General features: G+C 60.4%; 1 protein-coding gene across 2 annotated transcripts in view; it reads left to right on the forward strand.

The window, feature by feature from the left end:
* MED15 (mediator complex subunit 15) overlaps positions 1-12933 on the forward strand; it is a 36194-nt gene that overhangs the window by 22246 nt on the left and 1015 nt on the right. Inside the window, exons 6-16 of one of the 2 annotated variants that reach the window (XM_032472114.1) lie at positions 1441-1676; positions 2593-2922; positions 3991-4119; positions 9687-9823; positions 9931-10058; positions 10139-10273; positions 10343-10406; positions 11174-11240; positions 11629-11789; positions 11887-12053; positions 12374-12472. In XM_032472114.1, the coding sequence (XP_032328005.1) occupies positions 1441-1676; positions 2593-2922; positions 3991-4119; positions 9687-9823; positions 9931-10058; positions 10139-10273; positions 10343-10406; positions 11174-11240; positions 11629-11789; positions 11887-12053; positions 12374-12472 (1653 nt within the window). The remainder of the gene's footprint in view (positions 1-1440; positions 1677-2592; positions 2923-3990; positions 4120-9686; positions 9824-9930; positions 10059-10138; positions 10274-10342; positions 10407-11173; positions 11241-11628; positions 11790-11886; positions 12054-12373; positions 12473-12933) is intronic. The other variant, XR_004316753.1, reaches the window with a different exon arrangement.

A 12933-nucleotide genomic window follows, 5' to 3' on the forward strand; every position in this document is an offset into this window, starting at 1 on the left:
AAGCTCTGGAATTTTGAGTCAGTAATAGATTAGTTCTTAGTCCAGTGTGTGTGGGAGGTACTATTGTCTCTTTTCTCCAGCTAAGGAAACTGGGGTGCAGAGCAGTGTCAGAGTTGGGGTTTGAAGCCAGGCACTGGGGTCAGAGGCTGTACCCCTGGTCTTCATCCTATCCTGCCTCTTAACATAAGTCTGCCGTATGGGCGTGAGAAGATAAACAGGGACCCTGCTAAATGGAAGTCAGGAAGTGGACATGTCAAGGATTTCAGGTCCGTCGTGTGCACATAAAGTTAAATACGCGTGATAAAATTGAAAAGGTCGTTGCTGAAATAATAGAAGTAGTTTGTAAATTCCAAACCAATAGGAAACATGGAGATAGACAGAAACAACAAACCACAAGACCAAACAGCATACAAAATTCAACCCAGCAGTCCAACAAAAATACATTTCAGAAGACGATGCAGCAAGACCTGGAAATGGAAGGCATGTGGGCAGTTTCGTCTCCGTTACTGGTAGTTAAGCACAGAAGGTGATAAATGTAGAGAAGAGCTTTGTCTAAGCCCGTGGTTGGGACACGTATGCTTAAAGGCAGGTGCTGCTGGGAGAGGCTCCTCACCCGGCCTGTCTGCAGAGGGTGTGCTGAAGGAGAAAGCCGGGCCGGCTATAGGGTTCCCCTTCTACGGCATTTTTAAAATGTAAGAACCGGAGGTCACTGGAGTAGTTGCTGAAGGGGGTGGCACCACGAGGGCTCCCTGTGGTGTTGGGACCGTTCAGTGTTTTGATTGTGACAGCTGCTGAATCTACCCAGGTGAGAAAACGTGTAGAACTCAGGCAGGTGAGCGCATGTGCTGACTGTGTTACGATGTTCTGGTTTTCCACAGTGGTCCCATTGCGGGAACCGGGCGAAGTGTGCAGTCTCTCTGTGGTCCTCTTTTTGACCTCAGGTGACAGCTCCATTTGTGTGGTTCACCTGCACCGGGCGGTGGTTTTCAGTGCGCTCACAGTCATTCAGCCGTCACAGTCAGTCCTAACACATTTTCACCTTCTGAAAAGAAACCGCAGAAAATCTTGTGAATGATTGTTTATATCCGTGTTATCCCTAACCACCAAGAAGTGGGAGCGACCCACATGTCTGTCAACTGATGGGTGGCTACTTGGGAAATCCGTTCAGTGGGGTGTCACTCGGCCGTAGAAAGAAAGGGACGGCGCAGTGAACCTTGTCACCACTGTGCCGAGTCCAAGGAGCCCAGGCATGGGGCTCCGTGGGCACCCAGGGTCCCGCGGAGGCCCCCTGTGCAGGCAGAGGGCAGACGAAGGTTTACTGGGGGCCGGGCCTCCTCGCCATCACAGGACCTGTTACAAGTGGCTCAGGGCAGTTGGTCTCAGGGGCATTGCGGTGCCACCCTGCCCAATCCCCTGTCCCCTGACGCGCGCTCTCTCCAGCCCAGCTGCAGCTCCAGCAGGTGGCGCTGCAGCAGCAGCAGCAGCAGTTCCAGCAGCAGCAGGTGGCGCTGCAGCAGCAGCAGCAACAGCAGCAGCAGCAGCAGCAGCAGCAACAGTTCCAGGCGCAGCAGAGCGCCATGCAGCAGCAGTTCCAGGCGGCGGTGCAGCAGCAGCAGCAGCTCCAGCAGCAGCAGCAGCAGCACCTGATTAAGCTGCACCATCAAAACCAGCAGCAGGTATCGGCGCCCCTCCTCCTGCACCTGGGCCGCCGCCTCCTCCCAGAGCCCGGGACCCCACGAGGAGGGCATCTCCCACGGGCCTGCTGTGTGCCGGGGACCTGGGCCAGCCGAGGCCCCTGGGTGCAAATGACTCATGTGGGAGCTAACAGGCAAGGGGGAGGTGGACACCACCGCGCAGGCATTTCTGGGCTACCCCGTGGGCGTGCGTTTCCTTGGAGCACAGCGTGCCTCCTGTTTTTGCCCCTGAGTGTTCAGGTGTCTGGACGCAGCACTAATCGAACCCCATCTAGTGTCCCACAGGGGAGTGGCAATGTCACATTAAATACCCTGCTTACAAGAAAACCTTTTCTCCCTCCTGTGATTTGTGGTCAGTGCCCAGACGTGTTATGTGTCTTCCTTCAGTCTGCTCTTGGTTGAGGGAGGGAAGCTGAGAGACCCGCTCCACTTTCCCACCTGCCCCAGGCCTCAGTTTGCTGCCTCCTTTTCCCATCAGTCTCCCTCCTGGACCTTGAAGCCCCTCTCCCAGGGCTGACAGTGAACCTTCAGTCCCACTTTTCCTCCTCATCCTGAGGCTCGTACCATGACCTCATAGGGACCAAACGTGTCCCTGGAGAGGCTGCAGAGATGTGCAGTCAGTCGAGCCTTGATCCCAGCCTCTCTGGGGCTGCATCTCTAGGTGACCCCTTGCTCAGCCCTCCAGACACTTCTCTTGACCCTCTTCCGTTTCTCAGGCCTAGGGGTGGGCTGGCATCTGGCAGCCAAGGCGCAGGTGCACCCTGGGCGTCCCCAGTGTCATTCTGGGAGGTGCTCCCTCCACCTCTGTGAGAGCAGCCCAGGCAGACTTCTCGGGGGCAAGGCCGGCATGGGGCCCGGGGGCCAGCGAGGTGACCAGTGCTGCTTGTTTTCGCCCTAGATGCAGCAGCAGCAGCAGCAACAGCAGCTGCAGCGGATGGCACAGCTGCAGCTGCAGCAACAGCAGCAGCAGCAGCAGGCTTTGCAGGCCCCACCACCCATGCAGCAGCCACCCATGCAGCAGCCCCAGCCCACCCCCTCGCAGGCCCTGCCTCAGCAGCTGCAGCAGCTGCACCACCCACAGCACCACCAGCCACCACCACAGCCCCAGCCGCCAGTGGCCCAGAACCAGCCGTCGCAGCTTCCACCACAGTCCCAGACGCAGCCTCTGGTGTCACAGGCGCCGGCACTCCCTGGGCAGATGCTGTACACCCAGCCACAGCTGAAGCTGGTGAGTGCCCAGGGCCCTCGTGCCTTTATGCACTGCCGCGATGTCTCAGGCTCCTTGGCCATAGACAGCACATCCTCTTCTTCACGCCCTGGGACTCAGGTGCCCTCCCTGACCCCGGCCCCCACGTCCTGCCTGGCAGTGGAGCGTGCACCCTGTGCGGGGCGCCCCCGCTGCTGGGCCAGCAGCTCGTCTCCCAAGCAACACGCTGACCCCGGCAGAGGCCGGGACGTGTAAGATCATGGACAGTTAGCTGGGTGGCAGCACCTGCTTTCTCACTGTAGGGGAGGGCCTGTGTCTCCACTGAGCATCCACAGGTCTGCTGACCGCTTGGGGTTCTGCTCTGAGCAGAGATCAGTGTATCTTTGAAAGGGTTTAATATAAAATACTGTAATTTTTAGTCTCCTACAGCTCTGTAAAAGCAAGTCCAGTAGAGTGATATTTACATGGAAGACAAGATATTGTCACCAGGTTGGGGGTAGCTGTGTCCAGGGGCCGTCTTAAGATTTTTTTTAGCTCACTTCCTTGGTTTTCTTAGCCTTTTCTATTTGCAGTTCATTGAGCAGAGTGGGGACAGGGTCACACCTGAACCAAACGGCGGGTGGATAGGAGGCCCCCAGTGCAGGCTGGAAGGAGTCATGAGGAGGGTCACATTTGTCACCTGGGAGCCAGCTGGCCCTGTTTCCTTCTAGGAGTCGGGGCTCCAAGTGAGCTGTCAGTGTGCTTGGCCGAGCAGTCTGGGCTGTGCACGTGGCCTTGGGGCCATCGCTTTGCTTGCTGAGGTAGCTGGTGGATACAGCTGTGTGGTGACATCCTGTTGGGGCTAACTTCTTGCTAAAGTTGGGGGAGGTGGGCCCAGCCATGCTGATTCAGAGCCAGCTGGTGTGGGACAGTCCTGAGAGGAGCCCCAGATAAGGGACGGCCAGTCACAGGACATCAGCCAGTGAAGTCGTGGCAATCCCACCCACCTTGTCAGGGAAGGCTTGGAGACTCGAGGCTCCCACAACAGTGGGGGGCGCTCTGCCCTCTGCCCTGGGTGTCTCCAGATTGTGTGCTCCCTTCTTCCCTCAGGTCCGAGCTCCGATGGTGGTGCAGCAGCCGCAGGTGCAGCCCCAGGTGCAGCAGGTGCAGCCCCAGGTGCAGCCGCAGACAGCAGTGCCAACAGCTCAGGCCACCCAGATAGTGGGGTCCGGAGTCCAGGTGAGGGCCCCGAGCCCAGGCTCCCATAAGCGCCGGCAGGTACACATCCCCTGTGCACAGAGCTGGGTCTCAGACGCTCTACAGCGAGGGTCCTGGTTGGATCGGGGCTGGTCCTTGGAGTCCTCGGGTGGCCGCCCTGCTCGGCCGTGTCTGGGCCCCAGCTGCGCTGTGCTCCTGTGGTTCCCACCTCTCCCCCGCCGCCCTGCGTCTTCCTCTCCCTTCTTCTCCAAGAACACGTTGGAGAGGAGAGTGTCGCTCTCTCTTTCTCGCGTAAGCTCTGAGCACAGGGCTTGGTGGGCAGATAGTAGCTCTTGAGAACCTGGGAAGGGCACGGAGATAGTGGCATCTGTCTCTGGTGGTCACTCAGGCTTGGCTGACGTATGGCCCAAGCCCATCCCCTGCATATTGGGTGTCAATGGGATGGAGGAGGCCTCCTGACCTCGTGGCCTAGTGGAGGTGACATCCTCCTCAGTGTCTGGAGTTGGAAGATGGGCCTCGTGCCTTCTCCGCGGCCCCCTCCCACTCGTGTCTGTGTCCAGGCCCAGGCCTTGTACTTCCTGTCTCTGCCCAGCGGTGGGGATGCTGGTAGTCTGGCTCAGCAGAGTGTCGGCTGTAGACAGAGCAGATGTGCCGGTTGACGTGGTGAGAAGCCTTCAGCTGGCCCGTCTGCCCCAGCGTTGCCCTGCCCCGCTCACAACCGGTGTCTGCCGAACTACCCTGCTGGTGCACAGGGCTGCGTGTTGAGCACCCTCTGGATGCCGCGAGTTCCATGAGCTTCAGGGTGGAGGCTCAGAAATGGTCCTTCCTGATCCCGGCCACATTGCTCGAGTCCGCGGGAAGCTGCCCGAGGGGAAGTGTGCTGGCTGAGGGCCCTGCAGTGTTTGAGGGTCACTCTGTGGTCACAGCACTTGGTTACCAGCTAAACTGGATGTGTGGAACACGCTACGGACGTCGCATCTGTAGCTGGAGCGGGTGGGGGTTGGCTGCCCTGGGTGTCCCCTGTAGGGGGTGGTGTGTGGTAAGGGCGGGGACGGTGGCCACAGAGTGACCTCCCACCCTGCAGGAGCCAAGGCCCTTGCCACGTCTCAGGAGGTAGGAGAGGGGAGTCTTGGCCCTCCTTGCCCTTGACCTCGCAGCATCCGTCCTGAAGCGAAACCTCTCTTCTCACCCCGTTTCTCGGCGTTGGGCAAGCGAGCAGCCCTGGAGTTGACGTCTTCTGATGGTCCAGGCCGTCCTGCTGGTTGTTTGTGGCTTCCAGCTCAGGGAAGCTGGCCTCGCTGCATGGCTCTAGCAGCAGCGGGGTCCCTGGGCTGCAGGAGACCCCAGGGTGGGGGTCTCTGGATTCACAGCCTTCCTTTGCAGCCTGGGTTGGCGCAGTGGACGAGACAAGGTTGCAGCTGTTCTGACGGGAGGTGGAGAGGCACATGGAGGACCCTTCAGAGCCATGTGCTGCTCTCCACCGCTTCTTTCCAGTTCCCGGGGTCTCTCGTGTGGCCTTTTTCCTGTTGGCATTACAGCAGGTGTGGAACATTCTGCCGTGATTGAAGTATGTGGGAGCGGGCAACAGGCCCCCCACCTGGAGCCCCAGGGCAGTGTGAGCGCTCCACCCACCGATGCCCCAGTTTGTGTCTGGTGTGTGGTGCTGGGTTCTGCAGGCAGGGTTCGGGTCCGACAGATGCAGGGAGGATGCCTCCCTTGCCCCTGCGTGAGGGCTGCCCCGCCTCACAAACCAGCTCAGCCTCCTGGGGTAGGTGTTTTGTTTTTCCACCGATCAGTCTTGCTTCCTTTCGGAACCTGCTGTGTGGTTTTCACTTAGTTCCATCCTAACAGTTTGAGCACATGCAGGCCCTGCTCTTCAAGGACCAGCCCCCAGTTCACACCCCAGAGTGAGGGTTCCCGCCAGTGCACGCCAGGCCAGCCTAAATGCTTCCAGAGTGTAAGTGGCCAAGGACAGCGGTCTTAGCACGTGCTGGGATTCTGGAGCCTGCGGGCATCTTGTCCGTCCAGGGGCAGCCCTGACCCATGTCCTCGTGGGCAGTGCACCTCCTCACAAGGGCAGGGCCTCAGGCAGAGCCCCTCTCCCGGGTTGCAGTTAGAAAGGAACGCCGGGCCCTGTATATGCTCAGAGGAGGGGAGGAGAGTTGGAGTTCAGGCCCCAGGCTTCCTTGTCAGGCACGCACTCCTAGAGGGGAGGTGTCCACCTCTGGGGGGAGGGTTGTAACAATGGTCCAGCCACTCTGCCCCGGCCCACCCCGGAGCCTGGTCTCCCAGAAGCACCACCCCAGCCACTTGGGTCTGGCCCTGCCGGCTCTGTGCACCCATCCAGGGTTGGAAGTTTGTTGAAGGAGCAGGAAGTTCTGGATGCAGCATTCCCAGCAGCTCCTCCAGATTTCAAAACCTCGAATGGCCTGGATGCCGTGGGCTTGAACGTGGAGGCCGGCGTGCCTCCCAGTCAAGGCCTCTTGCCCAGGGCGCCCCTGCCGCATTTCTTCATCGTGATTGCCTGGTCTGTTGTCCCTGTGTCCTCAAGATGATCGCCAGTAAGATATCCCGGTTCCCGCCCACCGTCTGCCATCCAGTTGAGTGCCACTCCTCTGGGCACACAGCCGTCTGCACAAGTAATCCCAGGGCAGTGTCTAGGGCCCCCGGCAGCTCGGGTCCCCAGCGCCTTCACGAGGCCTGGAACTGGTCAGCAGCCGCCTTCACAGTGGCTCCCAGAGGGTCTGGCCGGGCTTGTGCGCGGTCTCCCCCAGCTTGTGGCTCGAGGGGATGTGAGTGCGTGGCTGGGCTTGTCTTCATCTTACTGAGCGGGACAGCTGGTCCCAGCATGTTGGTGTTCTGATGAAGGCAGAGCTGAGTGTCGTTTATAGTTTTTAGTGTTTAGATGGTTGTGCTGCTGTCGTCTTCGGGGTCAAATCAAACAAAAGCCAAGTGAGTACTTTTGCTTTTTGGTGCCGTGATGTCTAGTACTGTAGCCACTGGCTGTATGTGGCTTTTTAAGTAATTAAAATGAAGCAACACTGAAAGTTCAGCTTCTCAAGTTTCATTCAGTTCTATTTCCAGCGCCCAGTAGGCCTGCGACACAGCTAGTGTCCACCGGGCTGGCCGGCTCAGATCGTAGAACAAGTTGGTCCATCATGGCCACGTTCCGTCAGGTTGTGCTGTTTCCAGTGGAGAGTGTAGAATTTACTTCCTGTGCCTCCCTTTGTAGGCAGGTGCAGACTCCTGTATACATTGCGCTTTCTCAGGGATGCAAATTCCTGGCCATCTGTTTTCACGTGGAACCTGGAATTCTTCCATGGCGTATTCGGTTGTTTCACAAATACTGTCACGTGTGTTCATGGGCCAGGCACCATTCTAAGATTCCGACAAAGAAATGGTGACACGGCGCCCTCATCTTATAGGCTTTCCATTTTCATGGGTTTTCTGTGAAAACCTCAGATTTGCCAAAACGTTAAAATCCAGTTTCTGTTGCGGGGCGATGCATCTGTCATCCCAGGAGGCAGTAGCCCTGCCTCCCCGACAGCACGCATGCGGGCACCACCACCTGCCCGAGCATGGCTGTCCCGGGTGAGGCCTTGCCAGTGGGGCGTGTTGAGTTTTCACCGTCCCTGCCGCCCAATCCTGGGGTCCCCCCAAATGCGGATTGACATAGTTTATCACAGACAGTGGCTGACTCTTTGGAATCAACGTCCTTTTGGGTGGGTGTAGGTTGTGGGAAGAGGTGGTGGCGGGAATCTGCTGGTAGGTAGGCTAAGAGACAGGTCTCTGGAGGAGCAGAAGCTGAGGGCAGGGTGCTGCCAGGGCCACAGCATGACGCGAGATTGGGCTCGGGCCTCAGGTGCCCCGGCCCCGCCACGCCTTCTGTCCCCGGTGCTGTCCCCTTGCCCTGTCCCTCTGGGGTCTCAGCTCTGTCACCTCCAGCTGTTGCATTTCCTTTCTTGCCACCTCTGGCTCCGCGTCCATCAGGCTGGGGTGACCATCAAGCTGGGTTGGTGGGTGTCGGGGAATGACTTTAGCATCAGCACATAGGGCTCATTTTTACAAAACAATAAACCCCTCAACATTCTGCCTATGTGATACAGGCCTTGCTCTCAGTTCTTTGTGCGCAGACTCTCGTTTGTCCTCAGCGCAGTGGGTCAGGCTGGAGCATTTAGGGGTGCCCTTCCTCATGGCCCCTGTGTGGTGGTGAGCATCCACTGGTCCCCCAGCAGCCCCTGAGGCCAGAGGCACCACCAGGGGCGCCACCAGACCAGGACACTCAAAGTAAACCCTCAGGTGGGCTCCACGCTGCAGTCTTCCTGCCTCGGCCTGTTGGTGGGGGCCTGGTTGCCAGGGATCAGGCCTGCTTCCTTCCCCAGCCCCTCCAGGCCAGGCACTCCGGGCACTCGGCTGACCATGGAGCTGGCTCCAGAGTCATGTGCAGCTGCTCTTGCGTCTGTGTTTCTAATCCAGTCCCTCCCTAGAAAAGAGAGCTGATTCCAGGACACATCGTGAAAACATAGCCGCCCCACAGTGTCCCACCTGAGCTCCCCACTGCTGGCTCCCCCGGACCGTGACACGTCTGCATGGCGCGTCCTGTGGTTGCTGCCTGCACACAGTCCTCAGGGACGTGCTCAGCAGCCACTGTGCCTGCCTGGTATTGCTCCTTCCTTGTAATAAATTGGGTCCAAGAAGACAGGACAGAAAGTGGGCCCTCCTCATCGGCTTGTGTTGACATGTGGCTGTCTCGTCTGTCTCAGCCTCTCCTCCGACCATGTTCCTCTCCTCCTACGACGTCCTGTGGCTGTACCTTTGTGTTGGGGTGGGGCTGCCTCCCAGGCCTGGACAGCTGTGACTAAGCAGGATTCTGTGCCTGGCACAGGGCCCAGCATGGGAGTCAGATGACATCCCCACAAGCATCTTGTGTCTTTGGTGGAAAGTAGTGATTTCACACATCCTCGTCCCTGAGTCCTGGGTGTGTGGTCTCCTCCCCCGGTGTTCACAGACCTTGTCCTAGTGGCAACAGTGGAGTGGGGTCCCCCGTCCCCCCGCACCCACCACGAGGACCGCAGGGAGCAGAGTGAATGGCTCCACAGATGAGGAAATGCCTCTAGGGTGATGTCTAACCTCACGTCCCCAGTGAGGTCTGCCTGCCCTGCAGGGGCTGCTCAGCTGCCAGGCCAGGTGTGCCAGCGAGGGCACCGTGGGGTAGCTCTGCTCCCGTTAGGCAGGCCCAGGTGGGACATAGTAAGACATGGTCTTCCCACGGCCCTGTAGCTGGGCTTTTCCTTGGTGCCATCAGAGCTGGGGTCACCAGTGGCCTGTGGGGTCTCATGGAGGCTTGTGGGAAACAGTCCTGCCTGTCACAGAGCCTCCCCTCCACAGGCTCCCACACTCCCACACTTCCTTTCCCAGCCCAAAGTCCCCTTCTGCCAGCACCTTGGTCACTGTGTGCTCACTGGCACCCATGGGTCGGGGCATGTGCCTGTGTCTTTATTTGAGAGGTTGGGTGTCGGAGAAAGGCAAGGGTGGGCGGGGCGGGGTGGGCCCGGTGAGGTGAGTAGGCTGAGCCCCTCCCCCTGCAGGTCAGCCAGAGCAGCCTCACCATGCTGTCCTCACCATCGCCGGGCCAGCAGGTGCAGACCCCGCAGTCGATGCCCCCTCCCCCACAACCATCCCCGCAGCCCGGCCCGCCCAGCTCGCAGCCCAACTCCAATGTCAGGTAGGCCTGCCATGTGCCCCTCCTCACCTGGCTCCCGGACGCCTGCTGGTGCCCAGTGCCTGCCCGATGCCCCAGCTCACAGCGCTTCCTTTCTTCGCCCACCGCAGCTCCGGCCCCGCCCCATCCCCCAGCAGCTTCCTGCCCAGCCCCTCACCGCAGCCCTCCCAGAGCCCAGTGACGGCGCGCACCCCGCAGAACTTCAGCGTCCCCTCCCCGGGACCTTTGAACACCCCTGGTAAGTCAGGCCTGGGCCGGGTACGGCCCTCGAGGCAAGGGCTGGCGGTCTGGGCCGTGCTCACGGGCCATGCCCTGCAGTGAACCCCAGCGCCGTCATGAGCCCTGCGGGCCCCAGCCAGGCGGAGGAGCAGCAGTACCTGGACAAGCTGCGGCAGCTCTCCAAGTACATCGAGCCGCTGCGCCGCATGATCAACAAGATCGACAAGAATGAAGGTGAGGCCGGTGCGGCGGTGGGGGACCGGCGGGCGCCAGGCCAGGTCTCAGTGCCCCCTTCCGTCCCAGACAGGAAGAAGGACCTGAGTAAGATGAAGAGCCTTCTGGACATCCTGACAGACCCATCCAAGAGGTGAGCTCTTCCCCAGGGCCATGGGGAGGATGGGGCACCCGCCGCTCACAGAGGGTCCCCAGTTGCTTGGTCGGCCCAGCCTAGGGCACGTGCTGGGTGACAGTGAGTTTGGAGAGAGGGTCCCGGGGCTCTAAGCGCCTGGCCCCTGCCTTTGCCAGCACCTCACCTCTGCCCAGCTCCAGGCTGCCGCTGACCTTGACAGGCCTCAGTCTGACCATCAGCCCTGTCTTGGACTTGCTGGTGGTCTTGGGCTGCTTCTGTTGCCCCATCTGCAAAAGGACACTGCAGCTCACACTGGCTGTGGGTGAACCGAGATGGGGTCTTGAGAAGCACTTGGAAAACAGTGGGCACACACTCATGTCCCTTCCCTCGGCCAGCGCCACTGCCTGCATGTGGACTGGCCTTTGGGTTACTCCCTACGCCTTGTCTCAGGCCAGGCCCCCTCTCTGGAACATCTTCCCTGTTCTGCTTATCTGGGTAGAATGCTGGATACTGAGGAATGGGCCTGTTGGAACTGGACAGCTGGCCAGGCCCTCACTGGGGTCATGGGGTTGGGGGACAGGGGCCTGGGCCCCTTGCCTTAGACTCTGGGTTTAGGAACAGCAGGTGGAGTGGCTGGGGTTCCTGAGGAGGGCTCCTATGTCCAAGGCCCCCAGCTCAATCCATCCAGAGGCGGCCAGACGATCAGTGATTGGAATGAGAACGTGAGAGCTGCCGGCTCCCCTGTCCTCCCACGCAGAGGGTCAGCCACATCCTCTCGCCCATAGGTGCCCCCTGAAAACGCTGCAGAAGTGTGAGATCGCTCTGGAGAAGCTCAAGAATGACATGGCAGTGGTGAGTGGGGTGCTGTAGCCTGGCGGTGCTCGTAGGGCCACAGGCGTCTCTGAGGAGGTCGGGGGAGCCTCCAGTCAGAGTTGGGCCAGGGAGCCCTGCCCCAGAGTCCTCTTCCAGGTCCAGTGGGGCAGGAATGGGGGAGAAATTGGCCTCTGGCTATGGCCCTACAGAGCATAGGTTCTCACGCACAAGAGAGAGAGAGCCCGGGGGCTGGGCTCCGGGGAGGTTGAGGCTGCATCCGGGGAGGGTGAACAGGATGGGCCGTCCTTGCGGGGGGTGGGGGAGGTGGGGGGAGCACAGGGAGTCTGGTCGTGCCTGAGGATGAGCACCTTGGGGTCTGCAAAGCACCCCCCTGGAGCGGGCTGCTGACCCCGCTGTCCTGTCCTAGCCCACGCCCCCTCCGCCCCCGGTGCCGCCGACCAAGCAGCAGTACCTGTGCCAGCCACTCCTGGACGCTGTCCTGGCCAACATCCGCTCGCCAGTCTTCAACCATTCCCTGTACCGCACGTTTGTGCCGGCCATGACGGCCATCCACGGCCCTCCCATCACGTGCGTACAGCCCGGGGCTTGGCTCACGGTGGGTGGCAGGCAGCAAGTCCTGGGCCGCAGCCTGGCCCGGTGCGGTCACCAGGGCTACCTCCTCCAGGGCCCCGGCGACGTGCTCCCGGAAGCGGAGGTTTGAGGAGGACGAGCGGCAGAGCATCCCTAATGTGCTCCAGGGGGAGGTGGCCAGGCTAGACCCCAGGTTCCTGGTGAACTTGGACCCTTCTCACTGCAGTAACAACGGCACTGTCCACCTGATATGCAAGCTGGGTGAGTGCTGGGCGGGGGGCCACCTGCTCACACCCCAACCCCAGGCCCTCCGGAGCCTGCCCGCTGTCCTCCTCGGTCCCCACCCACCTGGCCCACCTGCTCTGAGGGCTGGGCCCTGAGCCCCCACACTCTTACCTCTTCCACTCGTGCAGCGGTGGTTCTGCTGGCCTGAGAGGCTCTGGGGTAACCTGGAAGTCCGGAGTCAGGGACTTCAGCTTTGCAGCCTCCCTAGAATTTACCGGGGCATGAGGGGTGCTGGTCGGGAGCAGGACTGTGAGGTGAGGCAGGCTGGGTCACAGGTGTGACTTCCTGTGTTGCAGATGACAAGGACCTCCCCAGCGTGCCGCCGCTGGAGCTCAGCGTGCCTGCTGACTACCCTGCCCAGAGCCCGCTTTGGGTTGACCGACAGTGGCAGTATGGTGAGTGAGCCAAGGTGGCAGCGGTGGGGCCAGGGCAGGTGGCTCCAGGCTTCTCTGCCTGAGCCCCAGCTCTGCTGCGGCCCATCCTGGCTTCTCCGTGGTGGACAGGAGCAGTCACCCTACGGTTGGGAGAGCAGGGTCTCTGCCCCTGTGGTGTCCCTTTGCCTGTTGTCCTGCAGTTCTGGGGCAGCTTTGTCCAGTGGGTGGGTGTTGAGCAGGCCCAGTGGTCCCTCTGGGCCTCTGCAAGGCTGACGTTGGGGCACAGATGGGTGACATAGCCCCAAGGCCCAGAGAGAGCCCTGTTGATGGGGGCGGTCCCCCTGAGGCTTAGCTGGCCTGTGGAGAACCAGGGTAGGGACCCCGAGGCTGTCCCAAAGGGAAAGCCCCGGGCTCCAGACCATTCATAGTTCCATTCTCTGTTGGTGTGCAGTCTTGTGGGGAAGCCAGCCACCACCCCATGG

The sequence above is a fragment of the Camelus ferus genome, chromosome 32, assembly GCF_009834535.1.
Source record: "Camelus ferus isolate YT-003-E chromosome 32, BCGSAC_Cfer_1.0, whole genome shotgun sequence".
NCBI classification, from domain to species: Eukaryota; Metazoa; Chordata; class Mammalia; order Artiodactyla; family Camelidae; genus Camelus; species Camelus ferus.